Source organism: Eleutherodactylus coqui, chromosome 9 (genome assembly GCF_035609145.1).
Source record: "Eleutherodactylus coqui strain aEleCoq1 chromosome 9, aEleCoq1.hap1, whole genome shotgun sequence".
NCBI classification, from domain to species: domain Eukaryota; kingdom Metazoa; phylum Chordata; class Amphibia; order Anura; family Eleutherodactylidae; genus Eleutherodactylus; species Eleutherodactylus coqui.
Window position 1 is genome coordinate 113,706,511 of NC_089845.1, and position 25,324 is coordinate 113,731,834.

A 25,324-nucleotide genomic window follows, 5' to 3' on the forward strand; every position below is an offset into this window, starting at 1 on the left:
GAGGATGACTATACCGCGCTTCAGTCTATCTCATGTAAAATATGCATTGGTAGTCTAAAACACTACATGCTGCTGTGATTGGCTAGTACTGGCCAATCTCGGCAGCATGTAGTGTTTTCAGCTAACGATGTATAAGCCAATGCACAGTGTGCATCAGGTAGTCAGAGAAGCGTTGTGACTATCTTGGTTTGTTCAGGACCAAAGGGTCTCTTTAATGAGACATTGTATAGAGGAAATGTGGGAAAAAATGACCCCACTTTCCTGTATGCCAGGCCATTCCTCAACATATCTCCCCTCCATCCCTGCCCAGCCACCCTGCGTCCAGGGCCGCTAATTTCTCAGCTATCATTTATGCCAGAACACTTGTTTTACCGATCTCTGCATTCAAATTTGACATTTGTAATAGAGCTAATTCTGTCATTCTTCCCACACCTAATCTTGGCTCTGATGACTAGAAAATAAGGCCAAATATTCCACCACGAATCCAGTGGAAATTCCTTTGGAAGACCCTCATGCAGTAGGTGCAGATTCACTAGGACTTTCACTCCTATACGTTGATGGGGTGGAAGTCGTGGTTGAAAATCTACCGTAATTCCACAACTAATTAGTATTTGAAAATCCTCCACATGCAAATTTCCCATAAAAGTATATGGTGTTTGCAATACTCATCAGCCTGTATTGTACTATTATTTGCTACGGATTCGCACCACGTCTGAACTCATTCAAAATCTTTCAAAATCTAGCATTGTATTCAGAATACTGTATATGCCATAATGTCTGGAGACTGCAGATCTTCCTATGTTCCTGCTTCTACTATAACGTTCTTTTAATTTTCCTTTCTTGCACAGGCTTTTGTGTTAAGTGCCGCAGTCCCCACAGTGATTGGCTTCAGTCTATGGAGAGAGGTAAGAGAAACGATTCCCAATCATTGTTTTAAACACTTGTTTAACCCATTGAGTGGCATGGTCAGAAATTTTCTGGGACGAGCTCCACTGCCCGTAGCGATATAGCCTGGAAAATTTCCGGGCTACGTTTCACTATGGGAGCTGCAGAGCACACTGCCATAAGCTGTGGCATGGTGCTCTGCCTGCACAGACCCACACAGAGCAGTGCAGGACTTTGCAAAACAGAAGCAGGAAGATATTGCCGATCTGCTGGCAATCTCCCGCTTCTATTTTCAAATTCCTGCACTGCTTTGTTTAGAGGTTGCCATAGAGACCATCGGCTTGTCAGAACCAGCGGATGGTCTCAGTGGCAGGGAGAGCTGGTGTTTGGCTGTCAGAGGATAGCCAGTCACCAGCTCTACACAGCAGAGAATGGAGAAAACCTCCGATCTCTGTTGTGTTAACCCTTTACATGCCATGGTCTATACGATCACAGCATGTAAAGGGTTGACAGAGGGAGGGGGCTCCCTCTGTCAGAGGATAGTCGGGCACCAGCTCTTACGCAGCAGAGAATGGAGAAAACCTCCGATCTCTGCTGTGTTAACCCTTTATATGCCGTGGTCTATGCGACTGCAGCATGTAAAGGGCTGTTACCATCGGACCCTTGGAATGTGATCTAGGTGTCCTGATGGGTTTCTGTGGAAGTCCCCTAAAGGCACGACAAAATAAAAGTTAAAGAAAAAAAAAAAGTTAAAAAATTATTAAACAAATAAAAACACTTGTCTCCCTTTACTTTGTAAAAAATGAAACAAAATTACACATGTGGTATCCCTGCGTCGTAATGACCCAGAGGAGGAAGTTAGTACATTATTTCACTCCTTAATGACACGGCCCCTTTTTTTTCTTTTTTTTCCCCTTTTCTTCTTTTCCTCCCCCCTCTCCCCACCCATTTAATAAATCATAACTCCTTTATTTATCCATCGATGTCGCTGTATGAGGGCTTGTTTTTTGCGGGACGAATTGTAGTTTTTAATGGTGCTATTTAATGTACCATATAATGTACTGAAAAACTTTTACAAGATTCTAAGTGGAGTAAAAGGAAAAGAAAAACATTCCGCCATCTTTCAGTGCGTTTTGTTTCTACGGCACACAAACTGCAACAAAAATGACGTGATAACTTTATTCTATGGGTCAGTACGATTACTACGATACCAAACTTGTATAGGTTTGTTTTTGCTGTAGTACTTGTATTTTTTTCAGACATTTAAATTTTTAAAATTATTTTCTGCTGCATCTTCTGCGCGCAATAACGTTTTTATTTTTCCGTCGACGTGGTTGAACGAGGGCTCATTTTTTGCAGGATGTCCTGTAGTTTACTTTAGTACTAATTCAGAATACATACGACTTTTTTATAATTGCATTTTTTCTGGGAGACAGGGTAACTGAAAAAGTGAATTTGTGGCGTTCTTTATTTTTTTTTTGAGACTACGTTCACCGTGCGGGGTAAATAATGCACTACTTTAATAGATCGGACTTTTATGGACGCGGCGATACCAAATATGTTTGTTGTTTTTTTTATTATAGATATGGCAAAAAGAGGGTGATTTAAATTTTTATTACTTTTTTTTTTTTAAACTGTGAAAAAGTTGTGAAAAAGAAAAAAAACTATTACAATTTGGTATTGGCATAATCGTACCGGCCTGTAGAATTACTTTAATGCATTATTTATACTGCTCAGAGAATGCAGTGAAAAATAAAATTAAAAAACATGCCAGAATTACAGATTTTGTTAATCTTGCCACTAGAACAAAAATTGAATAAAAAGCGATCAAAATTTTACATATTCCTAAAAATTTGATAAATGAAGACTAGAGTTCATCCCACAAAAAACAAGGCCTTCTAGAGCTCTGGCAATGGAAAAAAAACTAATACGGCTCTTGGAATGTGGCGACTCAAAAGCAAACCTTTAGGAAAAAAAAATGTTTTAAATGTACAAAAAAAGCCAAACATAAAAAAACTGTATAAACTTGGTGTCGCCGGAATCGTCCTGACTCAGAGAATAATGTTATCACATTATTTATTCTGCACACTGAAAGCCGTAAAAGTGAAATCCAAAAAACAAATGGCAGAATTTCTTTTTTTTTTTTCTTTTTTTTCACCAATCTCCCTACATTTTCTTTTACAAAAGTTATGCAATACATTATATATACCCCAAAATGAAAAAGTTATGGCTCTTGGAACGCGACTGGAAAATTAGTTGAAATTAAATGATTAGATCAGTTAAAAAAACCTGCCCTGGTGGGCACGACAGGGTGGTAAGAAACCCGCCACTCAAGTGGTTAAAGAATGCTGCCATCCAATAGGTGGCGCTGCGGAGGTATTGTACCATCTTCCTTATTTGCATATATTTCCCGGAGGAGCATGCATGGCTTTATAAGTCTCCACACACATTCTAGGTGCTCTCCTTAAGGAGAGACAATACCCCTCCCGAGAAACCTCACAGAAATCTCAGTGCAGTCCGGTAAGGACTGTTCATCCTGCTTTATCATATACAGATATAAAGTATGGACTAGCATTATCAGATCACTAAGAAATGCCATCCGTGTACTACCAGTCACCAGGAAGAAGTGACAATGGTGCTGCGGAAGCATTTTGCCACTCTCCTGTCGGATCCTCTCTGCTTTGTTGGATGTCCTATTTAAAAAAGGGCATGGGCAGCAAAAGTGGCATGTCATGTCATAGTGATCTACAGGGATTAGTGGTTGATGGCATATCTTAGCAGTATCTTTAGAGAGAGAAACCTTTTAAATGCCTTTTATTGCTCCTTGGTTTTTGTAGTTGTACGGGGCAATAATGTGCTTTTACTTGAATGAGTCCTTCACATAACTTTTTTTTCATACTTGATTAAAGGGAATCTGTCACCATCTTCTTGCAGTCCTCACTGAGAGCACCATACTGCTTACAGTGATATGCCTGCTGTATGTTTCTGTGCAGTAGTTTGGGAGAAACTTGCACTTTATTAGTAGGAAGTAGTCCTCAATATTCATGAATTCAGCTAGCCATGCCCCCCCCACCCTCCAGCTACTGATTGACAGCTGTCTGCCTATTACTGGGTGATAGCTTTTAGTCATTGGCAGATGTGTGGGATGGGTGTTGCTTGTATGCAGCTCATGAATATTGAGGGCTACTTCCCGTAATCCTATGCGTGGCTGCTACTAATAAAATGCAAGTTTCCCCCAAACTACTGCACAGATACACAGAACAGGCATATCATCATAATCAGTGTGATTGTCGCTACCTTGTGCTGCTCTCAGAGGGGACTACAAAAAGAGGGTGACAGATTCCCTTTTAAATATTCATGATGTGTCAAGCTTGGGATATGCCCATAGAAGCGATCACGTAGGTAAGTCGCACCACTAGAGCCATGATGTGCCATTGACAAGATCTTACAAATACTGTAAATGTTCACCTCTGACTCTGCTTCTTTGCCATCACAACGTCTTCATACAACTTCTAGCTTTTTGTATGTTGTACAGTTCTTACCCAAGATAGTTAGTGAATTGTCCGAATTGGAGGAACACTATGAGTCTGACACAGTGGAGCTCATGAACTGGATAAAGTAAGTACTGCCAATACGCTGTATATATTCTACTACTCATCACCGTTTTATACCACTTTAAAGGGAAACTCTCTACTTTTCAACACCATTTTGAAGGGAAAATCTATATAAACTGTTGACTAACTTTCTAAATGCTTTTCTTTACATATCTTGTACTAATTGTCAGCTATTTGTCATTTTCTTCTTGGAATCTGAATGTCTTCTGGGATCCCACAATCCACTGCTCTAAGATAACAAGAAAGTGGCAGTTTGTTTTATGCCTTCCTATTATTCCAGGACTGATACTCAGAGACCAGTTGCAATTATGCTTGTATAGATGCATTTGCAGGCTTGTTTTGATAATGAGATCAACCCGATGTTCACTACGCGAACATAAAATGTTTGCAAAAATGGTTGTAAATATTTTAACCCTTTCCAATCCAATATTGGGCTCAGGGTTTCCTAAAAGGCTTTCTCTTTTTGCTGTTATACAACGGTGCCATCTGCTGGCCAGAGGCTCTGACAGCGGAGTGGCTGGCAATAGACGGTAAGAATACCCTGCCGGACGTCTTCTGACATTGGAGCTGTACGAGCTTCAATCAGAATGTAGGAAGACGTCAGACAGTAGATTGAAAAGTGTTAAGAACTGTTGAGTCAAGAATTCAGCTTGAACTGTTCACCGTCCACGGCTTGGTCTTCCATGTTTTGGGGACGTGGCAGCACTGGTAAGCGCTTGATATGATCATTGCTCAGCAACACTTGACTCCCCCTAGCGACGCTATTGCCTGAACCACAACAGCACCGCTAAACTTAAAGGGGTTCTGTCATTAGAAAAAGATAAATAATTATTCTTATCTATTCCTTCCCCTGGCTCCTGGCTCCTCCAATCCCTCGGGTCACCTCACCTCCAGCCAGCCGATTCTTCTTCTTCCTGTGACATAATATACATTCTCAGCAGTCTTCTTCTAGCAGGTCAATGTTCGTTATGTCACTAGTGACGTAGCGCTCACTGCCTAGCAGAAAACGCCGAATCCTATGCCGTGCATTGCCGACTCTGCGTATGCAGGGTGTCTCGCAGCAATAGTATATGAGCATTCACAGTGAGACAAGGAGAATCCCCGCAGCTGAACTGCTCTGTCCCAGGATAGAACTGAACCGCGATAAAAGGACCCCATTGACTCTAATGGAGTCCATTCGATTTCTGCTCAGCTCTCCGGCTTTTAGGAGCTTGTTCTTGCGATATTTTAAGCCAGATTGGAGGCACCAACGCAGATGTAACACCGCTGCAGATGCATAAATGGCAGAATTTGCTCTTGTATCTTCGTCCTTAAAGTAATCTTAGACTATGTGTAACAATGACACTTCTTTTATCTGCAGAAGTCAGGCTCCCCTTACTGCAGTGTTTGCTGGAAGCCCTCAGCTGATGGGTGCTATAAAACTATGCACTGGATGGATGGTGACTAGCTTACCGGTTTACAATGATGAAGACCTGATGAGGAGAAATGAAAATGTAATTCCTGGGATTCATTTGCAAATTTAAATCTTTGTCTTAAGCTTTAACTCTGAGCTACAAGTGGAAAATGGAGTCTTAGTTTGCACCAGTCTACTGTAACATAAGGTTTACTCACTTGCATGCAGTTACTGGAGAGATCCCCCTGATGTGCTTCAGTAAGCTGCAGATGACATTACAGCACGGTCTGCCCGAGCGTGCCAGTGCTTGTTAGCCGCTCTCAGACAGGGGGGTACGGAGCTGGAAACCGTGCTCTGTGATGTCCATATGCTGTAAGGGAGCATCTGCTGCTATATTGTAGCAAACCCATTTAGGGATAGCAAACCGATATCTTAAAAACTGTAAAAACGATTAAACTTCAATTATATTAGAAAGTTGCCGAATATTTCACTTTTTAATAATTAATCTGTTTTCATATGACTTAATGTTTTCCTCCCTTTGTCCACTAGAGGGTGCTAGTTCACTTTGTAGTTCAGCAGTGTTAATATATTAAAAGGGTTGTCAGGACTTTTCTGTTGATGACCTACCCTCAAGACAGGTCATAGATAGTTGATCATCAGGAGTCCGCCGATCCACCTATCCCTGGGCCTGCTGTCGATGCGACAGTGTTGCAAGCAGATAGCACTGTCCGTATTGCAGTGGCCCAGTTTGGTATTATAGACACAGCTCCCATTGATTTCACCCATGGATCAGCTGCTCTACAGGGATCCCAAGTAGCGGACCCTTCGTCGATCAACTATCCTGGGGGTAGGTCATCAATAGTCAAAGTCCTGGACAATTCCTTTAAGCAGTGCCTAAAGTGTTTAGCAGCCACTCACTATAGCAGTCAGGACAGTCGACCGAATTTCCATTATGGAATCCGCGGCCGGCGACCACATGAAGGATCCGTTACAAATGGGATGCATTGACAAGTATGTACTTTCGCTTTTTCCTTCCCACACACGGAAATGAATTGCGATTTCTGTGAGCGGAGGAAAAATTGCAGCATGCTCTACTTTAATGCAAACTACGTGCGGACGGCCTCCATTAACCCTTTCCAATCCATTTATTTTTTCTCACCCATTCTCCCCAGCTCCAATTTAATACATTTTCTCTGCACCCTCCTGAACTGACAGAGTTCAGGAGGGTGCAGGGAGGTACCTGCTTACCTGTCTTCCGCATTTTCCTTCTGCCTCCCGGCTCGGCGATCATGTGACCGCTGGGGTCAGGTGGCACCTGGCGGTCACATGATCGCCGGGCCGGGAGACAGAAGGAGAATGCGGAAGACGCCGGACAGGTAAACAGGTCTCCCCACGGTGCAGGCTCCCGGCTCGGCGTTCATGTGACCGCCGGGGGTCAGGTAACACCGGCGGTCACATGATCGCCGGCCGGCATCTCTGTGCATTGCATAGCTCTAATTGAGCGCTATGTAATGTGTAAAGGAGAAGGCAGAAAGGGTTAAAAACCCTTTCTGCCTTCTCCTCGGGGGTCCTCGATGAGGACCAGTGCAGGAGTGCATCTGCACCCGATGTGTCTGACGATCGGGTGCAGATCCACTCCTGCACTGCAGTGTCGGGCCTGCCCCGACATCGGAGCTGTGGAGGGAAATTATGATGTCGGGGCAGGCCCGACATTGGACTGGAAAGGGTTAAAGTCAATGTAGGCCATCCGACCCACAGCCCACCTGCAATATACATTATGGATAGGCCGTGGGTACCCGCGTCATCGCCTAGCAACCATGCAGGAAATACATGTATTTAAATAAAAATCTCTACTGCACATGACCGACGGCGAGCATCCACGGTCATCCGCAGTAAAGAAATTACAGGTACATGGGATCGCCGGCCACGGTCAGAGCCGTATTCTGCTGCAGGCTCCCGCATGCAGATTCTGACCAGTCCGTGTGAGACCGGTCTTGGGGTGCTTTCACACCTACACCAGGGATTCCACTTTCCTGCTCCGTTTGGAGAGCAGGAAAGGGGGAATCCCCACGGCAGAACTGTTCCGTCTGTGGACGAAGCCGCACAGCATCAGGTGGACCCCATTGACTATAATGGGGTCCTCCTGCTTTCCGTCCAGCTGCCCAGCTTTGTGACAGTAGAAAAAGCACTGCTTGCAGCACTTTTTCTTCCAGTATTTGCAGCCGGATCTGCGACGGAACCTCCGACCGAAGGTTCTGACAAAGATATGAAACTGGCCTTAATACATAGAGGATGGAGCCAGTGTGGTTTTGCAAATAGTGATGTGAAACCAGCCTCACGTGTGAACGTCAGTGTTATAATTAGTAAATACTGAGATTAATAGTGTAATAAATAAAGCTTCAATCATGTTTTTTCTTGCAGATGTATCAGATCTATAGTATGAGGTCAGCGGAGGACATCTATAAGATACTCACCTCCTATAAAGCCAACTATGTGGTGATTGAAGACTCCATCTGCAATGAGGTGGCTGGAAAGAATGGCTGCAGAGTGAAAGATTTGCTTGATATTTCAAACGACCACGTAAGTCCCTTCTACTAAAGGGTTAATGCTAAATATTAAAGGGCTTTTCCAAGTAAATCTTTTTTTCAATTTATTTAAATCTTGCTGGCCATAGCCAAGAATAATAAAGTAACTTTTATTCACCCTTCCTCTCAGCAACAGCGACGCACCTCCATTCACCCCATCGGCGTTCTGCTTGCTTCCAGCAGTCAGTCTGCAAGCGGGATGTGACAGGCTGCTGCAGCCAATCACTGACTGCTGAGGTCTGTAATGTCATGGTCTCGCACTGACTGCTGAGGTCTGTGATGTCATGGTCTCGCACTGACTGCAGGAAGTAAAGTAAAACGCCATTGGTGGGGAGAACGGAGATGCAGAAGGCGGGGATGGGGGATTAAAGGCTTTTTTTATTTTTAGCCATGGACAGCAAGATTTAAAAGAAAAATAATTACTTGGTAAGGGCCTTTTAAATTGTGACTTCCTAATACTCAGACTTTTTCCCCTTAGCGAATGGCAATGTTTAGCTTCAGGAAGTGCATATTAACAAGAGTAATAGTAGAACTTGCACTGATATTTCCCTCCATTCATCCTGTAAACACCTGGGTAGTTCTTTCAAAGAAGATGCATCAACCAGTCAACAATGGAGTGTCGCCACTAGACAGTTGAGCAATGGAAGAACGTTGTATGGAGTGATGAATCAAATCAGATGGCCATACCTGGGTGTTGAGGATGATGGGGAACGCATTTTGCCTGAGCAGTTAAGTATGGTGGAGGTTCCGTTATGTGTTAGGGGTGTATTATGAGGCATGGTCTCTGTCTGTTGGTTGTAGTGACAAGAACCACGAACATGGAGCTGTACCTTGATATTCTAGACCAGGGGTGTCAAACTCATTTTCACCAAGGGCCACATCAGGCTTATGGTGACCTTCAAAGGGCCGATTGTCAGACAGTACAGTAAGGGTCTGTTCACACAAGCGTATTTGCACACATAATATGCAGTGAATAGAAGCCATTGATTTCAATAAGTTCATTCGCATGATGTATATTGTCACACAGCATGACCTATTTTGTTGCGTACTATGCACCACGATAGGCCATTGAAGTAAATGGGCCGCGCAAATACGCGGCAAATGCGTAGGAAACCTATGTATTCACTGCATATTTGAGCACCATTTCAGTGGGCCCATATGCGTTCTTTGTTGCGTGCCCAAATATGCAGGCATAAGCGATTTTCGATTGCGCAAATATGCAGCATATTTTGTGCGACCGAAATATGATTACACCCGTATGAACGAGCCCTAATAGTGACCCCTATAGGGGTTGTAATAGTGTCCCCTATAGTGGTCGTAGTAGTAATAGTGACCGCTATAGTGGTCGTAGTAGTAATAGTGAATCTCATAGTGGCCCCAGTAAAAATATTGAACCCCACAGTGGGCGAATTAGTAACAGGGTACCCCACAGTGGCCCCAGTAGTAACAGGGTACCCCACAGTGGCCCCAGTAGTAACAGGGTACCCCACAGTAGCCCCAGTAGTAAGAGCGACCCCCACAGTAGTAATAACCCCACAGCAATAATGTTATATTAATAATGCAATATTAACCCACTTCCACCACCATCACCAGCAGCAATATTAACCCCCCACCCCCTCTATCAGCAGCAATACTAACCCCACCTCCCCCAACAGCAGCAATATTAACCCCCCCCAGCAGCAATAATGTTAACCCCAAAGCAGCCACCATTAACCCTCCTTCCTTCCCCAACCCATATACTTACCTTCTCCCTGCTTTCAGCGCCGCTCCTCCTCTGCTCGCGCTGATTCCCGGGTGCACACTGACGTCAGTGTGTAGCCCGGAACGCTTCCTCCTCGAGTCCTCTCCTGTGGAACTGAAGAGCAGGGGACTCAGGGGAGGAGGATCCCGGCTGCACACTGACGTCAGTGTGCGCGTCGGGATCAGCTGTAACAGCGCGATTTCCAATGGGGAGCTGCGGCACCCCAGCTGGTAATCGCTAGAGGGGGGAGCGGCCGTCAGCACGCCGCGGGCCACAGAAAATGAGGCAGCGGGACGGATTTGGCCCGCCTTGTGTTTGACACGTGTTCTAGACAATAATGTGCTGCCGACAATGTGGCAGTACTCTGGGAATGGTCAGCAATACTTCCAACCAGACAACGCGCCTTGTCAGAAATCCATCTTTGGGACAAACTGGAACATCCGGTCAGGAAATATAAGTAGCAGCCATTTTCTTTGAGAGAAGCCGCCAGACATTTTCAGGATGAATGTAGGGAGATGTCAGTTAAAGTGTTTTGGACGTTAATAGAAAATATGTCATGGAGAGTATCTGATGTCATTAGGGCCAAAGGAGACCTCAATAAGTATTAACATATGGAAATAAACGTGACTTTTGATTTTTGCTCAGTTACTTTTGGAAGGATAGTGTATTCCAGGCGTACACAATGAAAAAGCTCCTGACGCCTACACCAAATGTATTTATTGGCTTCCCCCCTCACCATAATGTGCCAAAATTCTGCCCTCCAATGAACTAGAATGTGTTGAGATATATATGTTTTTTTTTTCTTCTTTTAACTGTATAGGAAAGCCCATCAGAGTGCACTTTTCTCTGCAGGGGGCTGCCATAAAAACCTATACCATGGGGTGTATTTTTAATGGTTCTTATATCTATTAAAAATATTAAATCATTGGGAGGAATACATCCGGGAATGTTCCCAAAAATTACATCTAATGAAAGTCTCTGACAAGTTGTGAACAAAGCCTTTTATAGAGGTTTTCCCACTGATGACCATTATCACTTATCCCCAGGATAGGGAATAAAAGTCTCTTTGCTGATAGTCTGACCACCAGAACCTCCAACGATCCTGACCTATGGTCACCCTGAATGCCCCATGTGAATGGAGTGGTGGTATGCGTTTATGACCCCCACTTTTTTCACTACAGTGAGATTGACAAGTCCACCAATTTACCTCTATCCCAGGTAAGTGATTGGAGCAGTGTTGGCGCATGTCCAATGAGATGGGGCATTTATGGGGCACAGATCTGAAATCCACTGGGGGTCTCAGACGTTGGACCTCCAGTGATTAGATATTTATTCCATATCCAAAAGCCGAACCTCTGCTCTACACATAACATGATGGGTCATTTCAGGCAACTTCTATCCACTCTTGATTTGAACAGCAAAGTAGTTTGCATATAACTTCATAGCACATGTTAAAGGACATGTACTTTGCAAATCGTCTTGATTAGAGATGAGCGAACGTGCTCGGCCACGCCCCTTTTTCGCCCGAATACCGCGAATTCCGAGTACTTCCATACTCGGGCGAAAAAATTCGGGGGCCGCCGTGGCGGCACGGGGGGTAGCAGTGGGGAGTGGGGGGGAGAGGGAGAGAGAGAGGGCTCCCCCCTGTTCCCCGCTGCTACCCCCCGCACCGCCACGCCTCTCCCCGCCCCCCGGCGCCCCCCGAATATTTGCGCGCGAGTACTGAAGTACTCGAAAATGGCGGTACTCGGGTGCGTAAGTACTCGTAACGAGTACGTTCGCTCATCTCTAGTCTTGATTTGATAAATCCTGCCTTTGTGTATACAGCTCCTATGCAGAACAATGTCTCTCTCCATGGCTATAAACTTCAACAGATCCTGTATACTTGTATCCTGCAGTCATTTACATCACATATCTCTTCTCTACACTGACAGGTAGTGACTCAAGATGGGGACGTCTATGCCTACTCAAAATATGGCCGATTCTGCCATGAAATTAAAATGAACTATTCTCCATACGTGAACTATTTCACCCGGGTCTTTTGGAATAGATCATATTTTGTATACAAAATCAACACAATCATATCTTTCCAGTACTGATAAGCACACTGAGAACTTCGGAGGACTTCTGTGTGGTTTCTGCACTAATCTTCCTCTTCCTGCAAGACAATGAGATGGTTGATGTAATTCTAATGTAGCCGTTGGATATATGAACAGCCTGTGTGGGCTACTGAGGAGCACAGGGTCCGGAAAGGTCATAAACTTAAAGAGGCCAAAGGCGGCCCTGATCTAATTCATTTTACTTCACTTCAGCTTTAAATTATGCAAAGAACTTTTTTACAATTTTTTTTTCTTCTCAAGTTTCCTTTTTTTACTATTTTTGTTCTTTTACGGTGATAAAATGTTTTATTTTGTATTTATGGCACTATGAAAGTGCAAACAGCAGTGTTTTCTGTTCCTTGTCCAGTGAAAAGTTATAAAACGAAGTGTATCTCCTAAGCGGTTTACTCAGAAACATTGGTGATCTTTTACCTGCGAGCTACATGAAATCGATATGGTATTTAAGCTGCATGGAATCACAATTCTAGAGCATCTTTTCCTAGATTTTTGCATTCTGTTCCTCTGGTATCCATCTTGGTAATGATTGACCTTGATGGCGCCATTAATTTCAGGGTGATGGATATATGAAAAGTGTTTTGATAGTAAACAAAGAGGAAAAAAAATAAATAAAAGTGTGGCTGAATAAGGTGACAGACGGGAGAAGGACTTACAAACTATAGGGGACAGGTAGAAGAAGACAGTAGGTGAGGGCGGAAGTTGCTCATATGGTGGTGCACTGACAGTGGCGTAATTGTAGGCCTTTTTGAAAAAGTGGGTTTTCAAGTTGGTTTGTAGGTTTCAAGGGTGGGGAAGTGGATTTGCCTATCAGACGGGTCAGTGGTCATACGGACACCGCACGGGAGGCGCACAAAGTTGGATTTACAGTGAATGAAAGCGCTTAGAAGTCTGAAAAAAGTAGAGTTGGATTCACCTGCTGTTGGCACGTCATATGTAATAATAACTAGATACACTAAATGGGCCTAACAGACTTCCTTTAAAGCCACCCTCCGATCCTGGACAAAGAAAGATGGCTACGCCGCTAGTATGCATCGGTAGTCTAAGACAGTACATGCTGCTCTGATTGGCTAGTGATCTCTAATGGACAGCACTAGTCAATCAAAGCAGCATGCAGTGTTTTAGACTACTGAAGCATACTAGTATGCAACAGGTAGTCAGAAGCGGCGTGGCCATCTTTGTTTGTCCAGAAGCTCTTTGTTTGTCTCTTTAATAAACCCTTCCCTTCTAGCTGTAGGCTTTCTGTGCTTACCACTGCCCTGGCAGACACCATGATCATTACTGTAATTGCCTAAACCGGAAGATCCGGCATTGGTAGGCAATCACTTTTGAATGGAGATGTCGCTTTTTAATGGGATTGTCCAGAGTTAGAAAAACATGGCTACTTTCTTCCTAACACAGCGCCACCTTTTGTTCCTGGGTTGTGTATGGTATTGCAACTCAGTTCCCATTTAGTTTAATAGTCAGCTGCTATACCACGCACAACCTTATGGTGGACAAGGGTGGCACTGTGTTTAGAAGACAGCCATGTTTTTCTAACCTTAGAAACCCCTTTAAATGGGAACTTTATACACACATTATTTTAGGCTATACATGAAACATGCCAGGAGAAAGTTAAAAATTGTGTCGCGATTCTTTTTAGTATTTTCAGTGCTTTATTTTCCTTCCGCAGCCCCATTGCTCTAGAGTCCATATGACAACACCTCCATAATGCCAGATCACACCTGTAGTTTTCCAACATTATCCTAAACAAAAAAGTTGGGGAACAGAGTTTCACAAAGTGCAACCCTGACACTTCACCAACATTTCTAATATGGTCACATGTTTCAGAAAAATTGCTGAGTAGGCTTTATAAATATGTACATTAATAAACCTGCCCCGGTGCCTTCATGACAACCAGACTAGTGTGGTGGTGGGGTGACAGGGAGTGTTGTCATGAGAAGGAATGTGCATGGAAAATTAAAGGTATGCTCGTGGCAGTGGAAAGTATTTTAAAGAGATTTTCATATAGACTGAACTGCCTGTTAGATTACACTTAGAGCTCCTCTCACGGTCTTTTTGTGGCCTTTTTTTTTATTCGAAAAGTGCCATAATGTCATGCGTGGTTTTTTTTTTCTTTTACTAACGCATGTGTATTTTAGGCAATTTTTTCCTATAGAGAAGCCTACAAACAACTGTAGAAACAAATACCACACCAAAAGAACGTTGCGATTTTCAGAAGATGTAATGGACCGAAAAAGCGCACCAAAAGTTAGCAAAATACCATAGAAAAAGCGCCCTGCTTGTAGTTCACCGTTGGGTTCACCACTTTTTTAAAAAGGGAAGTATCGCCTATATTTTTTATTAATTAAAACCAGATAGTGAAACATTTTCCACTTTTCTAATCTGTTTTTATTCTTCTGATTTTTAGATCTTTTTTTTTTTTTTTATTCTTTTGTCTGTACATGAACTTGGAGGCGGCCATCTTGCCTTAGATGCAATTAGCATTTATAGAGATGCTTTATAGTAGAACTCATAGACACAATGGATAGGAGAGGACTCATTGACCTCTAGGGGAACCTGTTTTGGGCATTCTCTGTAGCTTGTGCAGGAAGGGGGAGGAGGTAAGCTGTGACCATCACCTATTGTGAATGGTGGATTTTGCGTTCTCTCTACACAGGTGTCAACTTTCATTGTAATCCTGCTTGTGATAATGAGATGACTGCTGAAAAAGTTTTCTGTTCAGAACAGAAAATGTCAACAACACTCTTCTATAGAAGTCAATGGGGAAACGGACATTGCATACACCAGTTTTTAACAAAGTGCACTGGAAAAGAGTGCGCCAAATTTGCCTCTTAATAATTGTGGCAATTCTTTCACTGTCCTTGTGCAACAAATTAAATTCTAAGAGCAGAAGCAGATTTGTGCTATAGTTTGCACCGATTTCTATGTAAATGGTAGTACCTCTGTTTGTCCCCAAGACCCTTGCTCCGTCTTGCTGAACCTCGAACACTTTTCCTCATCATTTTTGGTAGGCGGCAGGAGGTGTGACGTCATGAATTATAGTATAAATGTCACACGCCATAATTTGCACCACAAATGTCACATAAAGACTTTGCTAAATCCCCTTATAAGTCATCACCAGACTACAGCTCTCCATGGTGTATGTGGCTGCTGTAACGCAAATCTCTAAATGCTCTTAGCACCAGCTTGGGAAAGATGGCCGACCCCATAGTCATGTGCAATAAAATAGTTTAAAAAAAATCAACAATTAGAAGTTGAAAACAAATTAGGAAAAATAAGTACCAATATCTGGTTATATTGAAAAAATATGCGCAATACATTTCCCTTTAAGGATGCTTGTGGCCACCTTCACTGTTTTCGCATTTTAATGCAAAAGAAGCCTCTACTTAAACTTTCATGGTAGCATCTTTTTACAAAGAAAGCCGTGACGCTGTTCCGGATCAGACGACGAATCTGATTGTCACCTGACGGACCCCATTGATTTGTAAAGGAGTCCTGTAGGGTGCTGTAAAGGTTGCAGTCGTTCTGAAGGGAATAATGGTCCGGCATGTTGTGTTAGGCTTGCCATCAAAAGTGACAAAAACCACGGTAGAGAATGTAAATCCAGATGTGAATATAGTTTTTTTTTGTTTGTTTTCTTTTATATATTTGGCGCAGGTGTCAAGTTCTGTCTGAATGCAGCGAACAATCTGATGTTAATATTCTGTATGTACAGGTATGTCCTACTTTCTGTGATTGAATGGTCCTCTTAGGTGACATTTGTTTCACATGGTGAACTGCTCACTCGGGATGTATACAATATTTCATGTACATTTTTTAGTGTTACGTACCATCTTTTTTTTTTTTTTTTAACTCTCTTTTTATGCCTGGATTAATTGAGATTTTTGCTGTGAAATGGTCGCAGAAAATATCCCTCGCCCGTAGCAACTGCAGTTTAATTTTTAAACCTCCTCCTCGTTGATTTTAATGGGAGCTGCTTCTGCAATTGCCAGCGCCGGCCTCTAGACGGGTTGGAGCAATCTGCTTCTGTTCTGTACCCTGTACTATGGCACTGGGCACCCGATCAGCTCATTGGCCAGGGTCACGAGCGGCGGACCCCAGCCAATGAACTATCCTGAGATAGGTCATCAATAGAAATTGCCCGGAAAACTCCTTTAAAGATGATGTCCCGCGCCGAAACGTTTTGTTTTTTTTATTCAATAGGCGGGGGGTTCGGCGCGAGACAAACCCAAGGGATGGGTTAAAAAAAAAAAAGAGGTTTAGTACTTACCCGAATCCCCGCGCTGCGGCGACTTCTTGCTTACCTTACCAAGATGGCCGCCGGGATCTTCACCCACGATGCACCGCGGGTCTTCTCCCATGGTGCACCGTGGGCTCTGTGCGGTCCATTGCCGATCCCAGCCTCCTGATTGGCTGGAATCGGCACACGTGATGGGGCGGAGCTACGAGGACCAGCTCTCCGGGACGAGCGGCCCCATTCACCAGGGAGAAGACTGGACTGCGCAAGCGCGTCTAATTGGGCGATTAGACGCTGAAATTAGACGGCACCATGGCGACGGGGACGCTAGCAACGGAACAGGTAAGTGAATAACTTCTGTATGGCTCATATTTAATGCACAATGTACATTACAAAGTGCATTAATATGGCCATACAGAAGTGTATAGACCCACTTGCTTTCGCGGGACAACCCCTTTAATTCTTGACATGGTTTCCATATCAGGTGGCTGCACATGCATTTACACCATTGAATGGAGCTAAATCCGCATGTGGATGCACCTGCAACTCTGCATCAGAACTCCAAGGCTCACAGATTATTGTGGCAGATCCATGTCAGAAAAATCGGGCATAGATCTGCCATAATAAGCTCGATGCGAATGTGCCCTAAGGATACACAACTGACTTCATTTGAAGAAAAAGTTAAAATTAGAGATGAGGGAGCACGCTCGGACAAAGCAGTTACTCGAGCGAGCATCGCTCTTCTCGAGTAACTGCTTACTGGTCCGACCAGGCTCTGGGGGGAGAGATCTCTCTCACTCTCCCCTCCCCCCCCCCCCCCCCCCGAGCCTGCTCAGACCAGTGAGCAGTTACTCGAGAAGAGCGATGCTCGCCCGAGTAACTGCTTTATCCGAGCATGCTCGCTCATCTCGAGTTAAAATTTAAAAAACTGCATGGTACGAATATGGTCTAAAAGGGTCAATGGAAACTGATATGCTGCGCTTTGTGTTTGAGCCCCATGGAAAGTAACAAGATCTGTCAGAATTCTATTAAATGATCAAAAATAATTTAAACTACCCCACAAGTGTGAAGTCTACATTCTTCTAGAGTTTGTTTTACGGTCTACCTTTCATGTGTCCGTCACAAAGTATCATTGGTTTGTTATGTAGCGTTTATTACATTCGTTTCTCTTCGGGGGACAAGTGGACTTCTGCTGTATTTGGTTTTGAACCAAAGTTTTCTGCCAAAGCGAAGTCAGCACAATGTATGTAAGAGACATGGAGGCCTCCGAGAGCAAGACGCACTGCGATGCTGCCTTTGCTCGTTACTTGTAACGCTCATGGACTGGTTGTTAATAAACAAGTATGTTTTATTTTCCCGTGAGTTTTGTTGGTTTGTGCGCCCATCCTAAGAGGTTTGCCCAACTTGACTGTAATGGGGTCAGTCTGGTTTCCGCTCAGCGGCCCAACTTTTCGCCGGATGAAAAAGCGTTGTCGAATCTGCGACCGCACCTCCAACCGGAGGCTCCAACACAGATGTGAAAGCACCCTTAGGCCTTTCATGCACAATGCATTTTAGAGCGTTTACCACTGTGCTAACGCTGTAAAACACCTCCATTGATTTCAATGGGGCTTCTCAGTCTACAATTCGAAATCAGCGTTTCTAACGCCGCATTTTTCGAGCGCTAACTGTTCTATTTTCTATTTTTAAACAGGATGCACCCTCCATTGAAATCAAGGGGGAGCGTTTTTAACACTGTAAAAAAATGTGGTAGAGCGCTTTTAGGCCAAAGGTACACAAGCGTATTTTCAGTCCCTGTGCTGTCCAAATCTACAAATGACTTGACCGCACACAATCCCATCCGTTTTTTTCCATACAGATCACATGAAAAAAAAAACATGGCATGCACTATTTTGACCCACTTTCTGGATCAGACCCGCCTATTCAAGTTAATGGGGATGTAAAAAAAAATGGACAGCACTCAAATGTCACCCATGTGCTGGCTGTACGTCGTGAATCCATGCAGAAAAAAAGAACTGGCCCCGTTTTTAGTATTTTTTTTTGAGTTGTCATGTAAAATAGATGACACACTGAAGTAAAAAAAAAAAAACAGATACATGGATAACATACAGAACTGAGCACATATGAAATAGATATACGTGTTTTCAGGTTTTTTTTGCTATCTTTATATGCACATCTAGTCAAGCTAATAAAATCAAGAAGCCACTGTGAGAACACAGTGGGCAATGATGGCGAGCCTTTAAGAGACCGAGTGCCCAAATTGCTAACCCAAAACCCACTTATTTACCACAAAGTGCCAACACGTTAGGGGGCGGGGCTTATCACAACGTATGATTTTACCCCCCTGAAATACTACAGAATGTTCTCAGCAGAAAATACTGTGGAAAATTCTGCAGCATTTCTGCATCCAAAAAGCAGTCAAAATCTGCACCCTGTCTATTTTGAAACAGCCCTGCCCATTTCTGCCACATACACTAGCGATAATAGCGACCCTCCCCACAGTGATAAGTGACACCCCCCCCCCCCCCAGCAATAATAGTGACATCCCACAGCGGTCCCCAGTATAATAGTGACCCCCCCCCCCACCAGGGGTAATAGTGACACCCCACAGAGCGCCCCCCCCCCAGCAGTAATATTAGTGACACCCCGCAGAGCGGCCCACCAGCAGTAATAGTAGTGACATCCCCTAGCGGCCCCCACAGCAGTAATAATGCCCCCTTCGCTACAGCGGTTCTCCCAACAGTAATAATGCCCCCCTCCAGTGGTCCCCCCAGCAGTAATAATGCCCCCCCAGGGGTCCCACAGCAGTAATTCCCCCCCCCCCCCAGCGGTTCCCCCAGCAGTAATAATGCCCCCCAGGGGTCTCACAGCAGTAATAATGCCCCCCTCCGCCCCAGTGGTTCCCCAGCAATAATAATGCCCCCCCCTCCCAGCAGTAATAATGCCACCCCTCCCCACCGGTTCCCCCAGCAGTAATAATGCCCCCCCTCCCCCAGGGGTCCCACAGCAGTAATAATGCCCCCCCCCTCCTCAGCCCCACATACTTACCCCTCTTCCTCGTGGAAGCGCCGCTTCTCTTCTGCCTGATCATTGGTGCACACTGACGTCAGTGTGCTGTCTGATGCCTCCTCCCCCTGCTCTCGCGGAACCATGTAGGAGATGTCAGGGGACAGGGGAGGAGGATCCCGGCTGGACACTGACATCACAGTGTGCGCCGGGATCAGTGCAGATAGCAGCGCTGACTAAATGCCTGCAGGGGAGCCACGGCCCCTGCAGGCATTCACTAATGTGGTGAGCGGCTGATGGTAACGCGTGCCAGCAGGGTGGGTGCTGCGTGCCGCCTCTGTGTGCCATAGGTTCGCCACCACTGCAGTATGGGAACACAGATTGGTTTGGGATCGGCGAAGGCGTTCGACAGGGCTGCATCCTCTCATCCTTCTTGTTTAACCTATATGCGGAAGTGATCATGTGGAAAATTGACCTAGACAAATTGGAAATCGGGGTGAAAATAGGTGGAAGAGACATCAACAATCTCTGTTAAGTGGATGACACAACTCTGCAAAGACACCTTCCTGGAAGGTCTGCTGGAAGAAGCGGTGTGCGTTGCTGTGAGCACTGTGGTGGACAACAGTGTGCAGTTGCATATGATATGCTGCACTGTTTGTAAACTGAATACCTATGCTGAAATGAAAGGAACCAGCATTTGGACTTTACCCTGTTTCTGGACATCATTGCGGTGCTGCCACCCCTGGGCAGGGGAAAAGGAGCAGGAGATCCCGGGCAAGTAACCCCACCTTGCCACACCATGTATGGATGTGAACGCTGCTGCATATACCCTGGACAGCGAGAGTAACAAACAGAGAAGTCCTGAATCGTATAAGACCTGATATATCACTGGATGGCAAGATGACCGGGCTCAGACTCATGGATTTTGGCCATGTAGTGCCAGCAGAGTCGCCTGGAATATAAACCCTAACCTGAAAATAAGCCCTAGCTACATTTAAAAAAAAACAACAATACATTACCTAACAGGCGCTGTCCGCTCCATTCAATGCAATATCTGTGATTGGTTCATTGAGCATTGCAGTGATTGGCTGAGCTGCGGTGCTCAAAAACCAATCAGAGCCAGCGATTCCTGGAGGTGGGATTTTTTAACCCCCTGACCAGGAAGCGGTGGCTGAAGACTGCAAACTAGTGCCGTAGAAATGCGCCTGTTAGGTAATGTATTGTTGTGGTTTTTTTATTGCAGCCAGGGCTTATTTTAGGAACAAACTGTAGGACTTCCTACTGTAAATGTTGCATCACACCGCACCACAACTGCAATTTCATGCAATGCAACACAAAGGAAAGCTCCATAGGGAAACATGGACTTCAAAATATCGCAAATCACGGCTGTATAGAGTACGCCACGATTTTTTCTTTTCTTGCAATGTAGCAGCGTACAAGGAACAATGTGAAGGAACCCATTGGAAAGCACGGGCTTCACACACATGCGCAATATCAAAGACAAAGTAAAAATGTTAAGATCTTGACAAAAGAAGTCAATTCAGATTTGTGACGGAGTTTCTCGTCTCATGTTAGGGTGTGTTCCCATTATATTAGTGATATACAGTGTGAAAACTTCTGGCACATACGCTAACTGTCTCCATAGGGCTCCACTGACCCGGCATATACCTCCAATGAGTGACTCGGGCGCGGAGCCACGGATGGATGTGCAGCTTACATAGACCTATGGACAAGTCTGCACTATGGCCTAAACAGCGGCTCCTGGAATCCGGAGAACTCTATCATTCTGCTTGTTCTACGAAGTGTAAATTTCTATGGCCAGGGGTGTATGCCGGCACTAGCATGCCACTCCTCAGGTAAGGCTTCCCTGCCCTTTTATCTCCATTTCCCCACTAATGTGTCCTGCTGTCATCATCGTTGCCATTCTGGCATCCATAATCCTGTTTGCCGGACATGATCCGCCTGAATTCCTCTGTACGTTGGATATAATAAGCTTATTTTGGTAACTTGAGAATTTAATTTCCTCTTAATATCCTATATCAAATTCCCTGTAATGGACGTAGATTGTGGAAGCGGTAATTATGTATATTATACCAGTTCTTACAACAATATGATTATAATATTAGTAGCTCCTTTATTTGAGGACAAAGTGAATTTCACAAAATCTGCGAGCTCTCTGTTGGGTCCATTACGATTCACATTGGGCCTCATTTATCAAAACTGTCTAAAAGAAAATCTGTCTTTGTTGCCCATAGCAACCAACAACCCATCACAGCGCAGCTTTCAGTTTACCACAGGAGTTTCAGAAATGAAAGACGCGCTATGATTGGTTGCCATGGGCAACGACGACAGTCTTCCTGGTAGACACCCTTGATAAACGTAGAAGTGTACGGTATGGATGGAGACTTCAGTTAACCCTTTCAGGACCAAGGCCTTTTAGCTGTCTGAATATCCATAGCAAAATTTCCCCTTTTTGTTGGGTATTTTTTTTCATATACTTTCAGATGAATATATATATATTTTTTTTTGTCAAATGTTTTCTGAAAGCGCAGTTATCCTTTACGGCTCTTCTTTTCCGGAGAGAAATTCCCCTGGATGATAATCAGATCTGTGTCATTGGCCCCATTTTAGAGCATTTGGCACGAATGCAGCAGAAAATCCCGGATAAAGTGGCGCAGCATGCTGAATTATTTCATCCAGGAAAATGGGCTACAGTATAGTGAATGGCATCAGTCAGGTGCCGTTGTGTCTGGCATGTACTGGCTCCTGCGGTTCCACTATTTTTGTTGTTGGCGCCTATGACGGAGCTGAATGATGTAAATAAAAGCACTCTTGTGAAAGAGTGGCCTTCGCAGTTGGAACTTGTTCGTAACATTTTAAAGTTACTGTGCCTCCTAGTGATGGATGGAAGGACAGGGAAATGCAAGGAGAAAACACTGCTCAGTGTAGATGGCGCAAGAAAAAGCAGATATGGCAAATATATAGGCGCGTGTCAGGTGGAGCCAAGGTGGGGACACTGAGAGGAGAGACAAGCTAGCAGAAGGGCATATTAAGACAAGTTGTGCTCTATGAAGCCTGCAGCTACAAAGTTATCCTCAAGATAGGATAGTGTCTGCCTTCGGTGGAGTAATCGGAGGGTATATCGACCAACATGGTAGTACACCTGATCAAAAAAAAGTCTTCCTTGCATTTCCCTGCCTGAAACTCGGCAGCCAGAAGGGTCCAAATACTGAGTATGCCAGTTGCATTAAGTAACTGTTTCCAGTTTTACTTGAGAGAAGTTAAGTTGATTGTTGGAGCAAGTCCGATGTCTTCTTCCACCCTGCAATACCTGAAACAGGGGTGTAACTATAGGGGATGCAATCCCCCCGGGCCCAGAAGCCTTAGGGGGCTCATAAGGCCATCCTTCTCCATATAGGGAAGTACTATGAATAAAGCATTATAGGTGGGGATCCTATTACAGATTTTGCATTGGGGCCGGAAACTTCAACTTACGCCCATGCTGAAGACCTAAAGCGCCCTGCAAGACCTGCAATAGGGCCTTGGCACAGGGAATAGCTGTGCTTGTGATGCCACTACCAGCCATTCTGCTGCAGAGCCCCATGGTCTTCCCTGCGGTAAGTTGGTCATCAAACCTGGCCAAGGTTCCTTTCGCCATGGGGAGGCTCTACGACGTTTAACATTACTAAAACTTTAAATATACAGTATAGAAGTATAATAACTAGAGATGAGCGAGCATAATCGGTAAGGCAAACTACTCGAGCGAGTAGTGCCTTATTCGATTACCTGCCTGCTCGTCTCTAAAGATTCGGGTGGCGGCAGGGGGCAGGGGGCGGGGGAGAGCTGGGAGGAACGGAGGGGAGATCTCTCTCGCCCTCTCTCCCACCCGCTCCCCCCTGCTCACCGCCGCAACTCACCTCTTACCCACGCCCGCAGCCGAATCTTTAGAGACGAGCGGGCAGGTACTCGAATAAGGCACTACTCGCTCGAGTAGTTTGCCTTATCGAGTATGCTCGCTCATCTCTAATAATAACTATTGAAACTGAAACGTTATATAACATCCATTCAGATGAGTTCATAAAAAGTTCTATTCTTCCATCTTGACCGTGATTCAGAAGATATACGGTACCGTTACATTGTTATTTGAAGCAATATAAAGGCAATGCATGTACAATACGTTTCTATTTTCTGCCCATTGTCAATCCTATTAGAAAGAAAATTCTCTTCGTGAATGAGACCAGATGCTGCAGCCGGCGGGCACTTTCCCATACTTTTGGGAATTCTACACTGGGTGATTTGCGATGAAATTCAATTACTGGCATCAGTGGAATGCGATGCCACGTAATAGGGGTAAAGCTGCCTGTCTGCAGTGTCCCTGGTCACTGCCTGCTGGGGGAGTGTCCTGACTCTATCTATGGAGCAGCCGGACAGGGGCTCACACATTGCATCTGTCGGAGGCTGGAGCTCACCCTGAAATTCTACAAACTTCACTCCTTAGATTTCTCCTGTGGAGTTCATGCTCTGGACTTGTGGGATCTAATGATGCTTCTGTGCCCCGGATCTGTGAGCTGCAGCAGAAGACCTCCAGGCATTCATACCTTCTTGATGCTTCTCCTCATTGAATGCCAGGCTAGAAACTCTCAACTACCAAAATCCTTGAAGCAAGATCCTGGCGGAGTAGCTGCATTTCATCCAGATGTCCTGATCTGCCCCTTGAAAGAAATAGAAGACAAGAGGATTCAAGGGCAGGTTTTGAAGATAGGTGGTAACTTTACAAAAAATGGAATGCATGTGGATGGTAGAAGAGGGGTGCCCCTAAATACCAGGAGGGGCTGCAAGCAGAGCAATCCAGACGTGCAAAGCATCTCCACTAATGTACCAAAATCTGCCTTAAAGCCGCCTGTTCTTGCGCTAAACTCTCATGCATCTTATAGGCCAGGGACTACTAGACATCTTTCTGTTCTGGAGATGCCACTAAAGATGCCAGCTCTGCTTCCAACTATTTCCACTGCTCACCCCACATCTTTTCTGCCAAAAAGAAATAATATTTTCTCCAAACTTCCAGTTACTCCTATGCTGCCTGCTGTCACCTCAAAATATCGATCTGTTCGTTCCATTTACCCCCAAACCATATCTTCATCCTACACCGTACGAGTTCCTGCAGGGGGAGCCCTTGGGGAGACCATCTTTACTATCCCAGATAGGAGGTATCGGGGTAAATGGTTTGAAATCAGTTGGCCCTCCAACCCTCCGGTAAAGATAGAAAGTGGATCTGGACGGTTGTACTTAACCCATAAATTGCAAGGTGGAGAGACGGAGATACAAGTGAAAGTGCATAATCTGGAGCAAGGTAAGGAGTGGACATTGTCACCATTATCACGAGTGAGGTTACCAATTTTAGCCTTCTTTCACATCGGCATGGGAATTTGGTTTTCCTGCTCCGTAATGAAGCAGGAAAGGGGAATCCCCTGGCTGGACAGGTCTGTCTTATGAGGGAACCGAACAGCGGCGAACATACCCCATTGACTATAATGGGGTCTTTTCGGTTTCCGCTCAGCTGCCGCGGCATTCAGCACTGTTTCTTCCGTCATTGTGCCGGATCTGCGATGCAACTTCCGAGATGAGGTTCTGGTACAGACGTGGACGTGGCCTTATGCAAGCAAAGCTTAATCACTGTATAATAGAGAATGCTACAACTTTCTAATATATTCTGTTTTTCAATTCCTCATTATCAATGTGAAAGGAG

The 25,324-nt window shown here is 44.7% G+C and overlaps 2 protein-coding genes across 2 annotated transcripts in view; both read left to right on the forward strand.

The window, feature by feature from the left end:
* DPY19L4 (dpy-19 like 4) overlaps window positions 1–14,407 on the forward strand; it is a 55,080-nt gene extending 40,673 nt beyond the window's left edge. The window contains exons 16-20 of the mRNA XM_066578346.1: window positions 849–905; window positions 4,421–4,503; window positions 5,860–5,992; window positions 8,314–8,472; window positions 12,153–14,407. Coding sequence (XP_066434443.1) covers window positions 849–905; window positions 4,421–4,503; window positions 5,860–5,992; window positions 8,314–8,472; window positions 12,153–12,317 — 597 coding nt within the window. The 3' untranslated portion in view covers window positions 12,318–14,407. The remainder of the gene's footprint in view (window positions 1–848; window positions 906–4,420; window positions 4,504–5,859; window positions 5,993–8,313; window positions 8,473–12,152) is intronic.
* A 7,969-nt stretch (window positions 14,408–22,376) lies between these two features.
* Window positions 22,377–25,324, forward strand: part of LOC136578689 (neural-cadherin-like) — a 114,128-nt gene continuing 111,180 nt past the window's right edge. Inside the window, exons 1-2 of the mRNA XM_066578876.1 lie at window positions 22,377–22,446; window positions 24,077–24,928. Of these exons, the coding sequence (XP_066434973.1) occupies window positions 22,377–22,446; window positions 24,077–24,928 (922 nt within the window). The remainder of the gene's footprint in view (window positions 22,447–24,076; window positions 24,929–25,324) is intronic.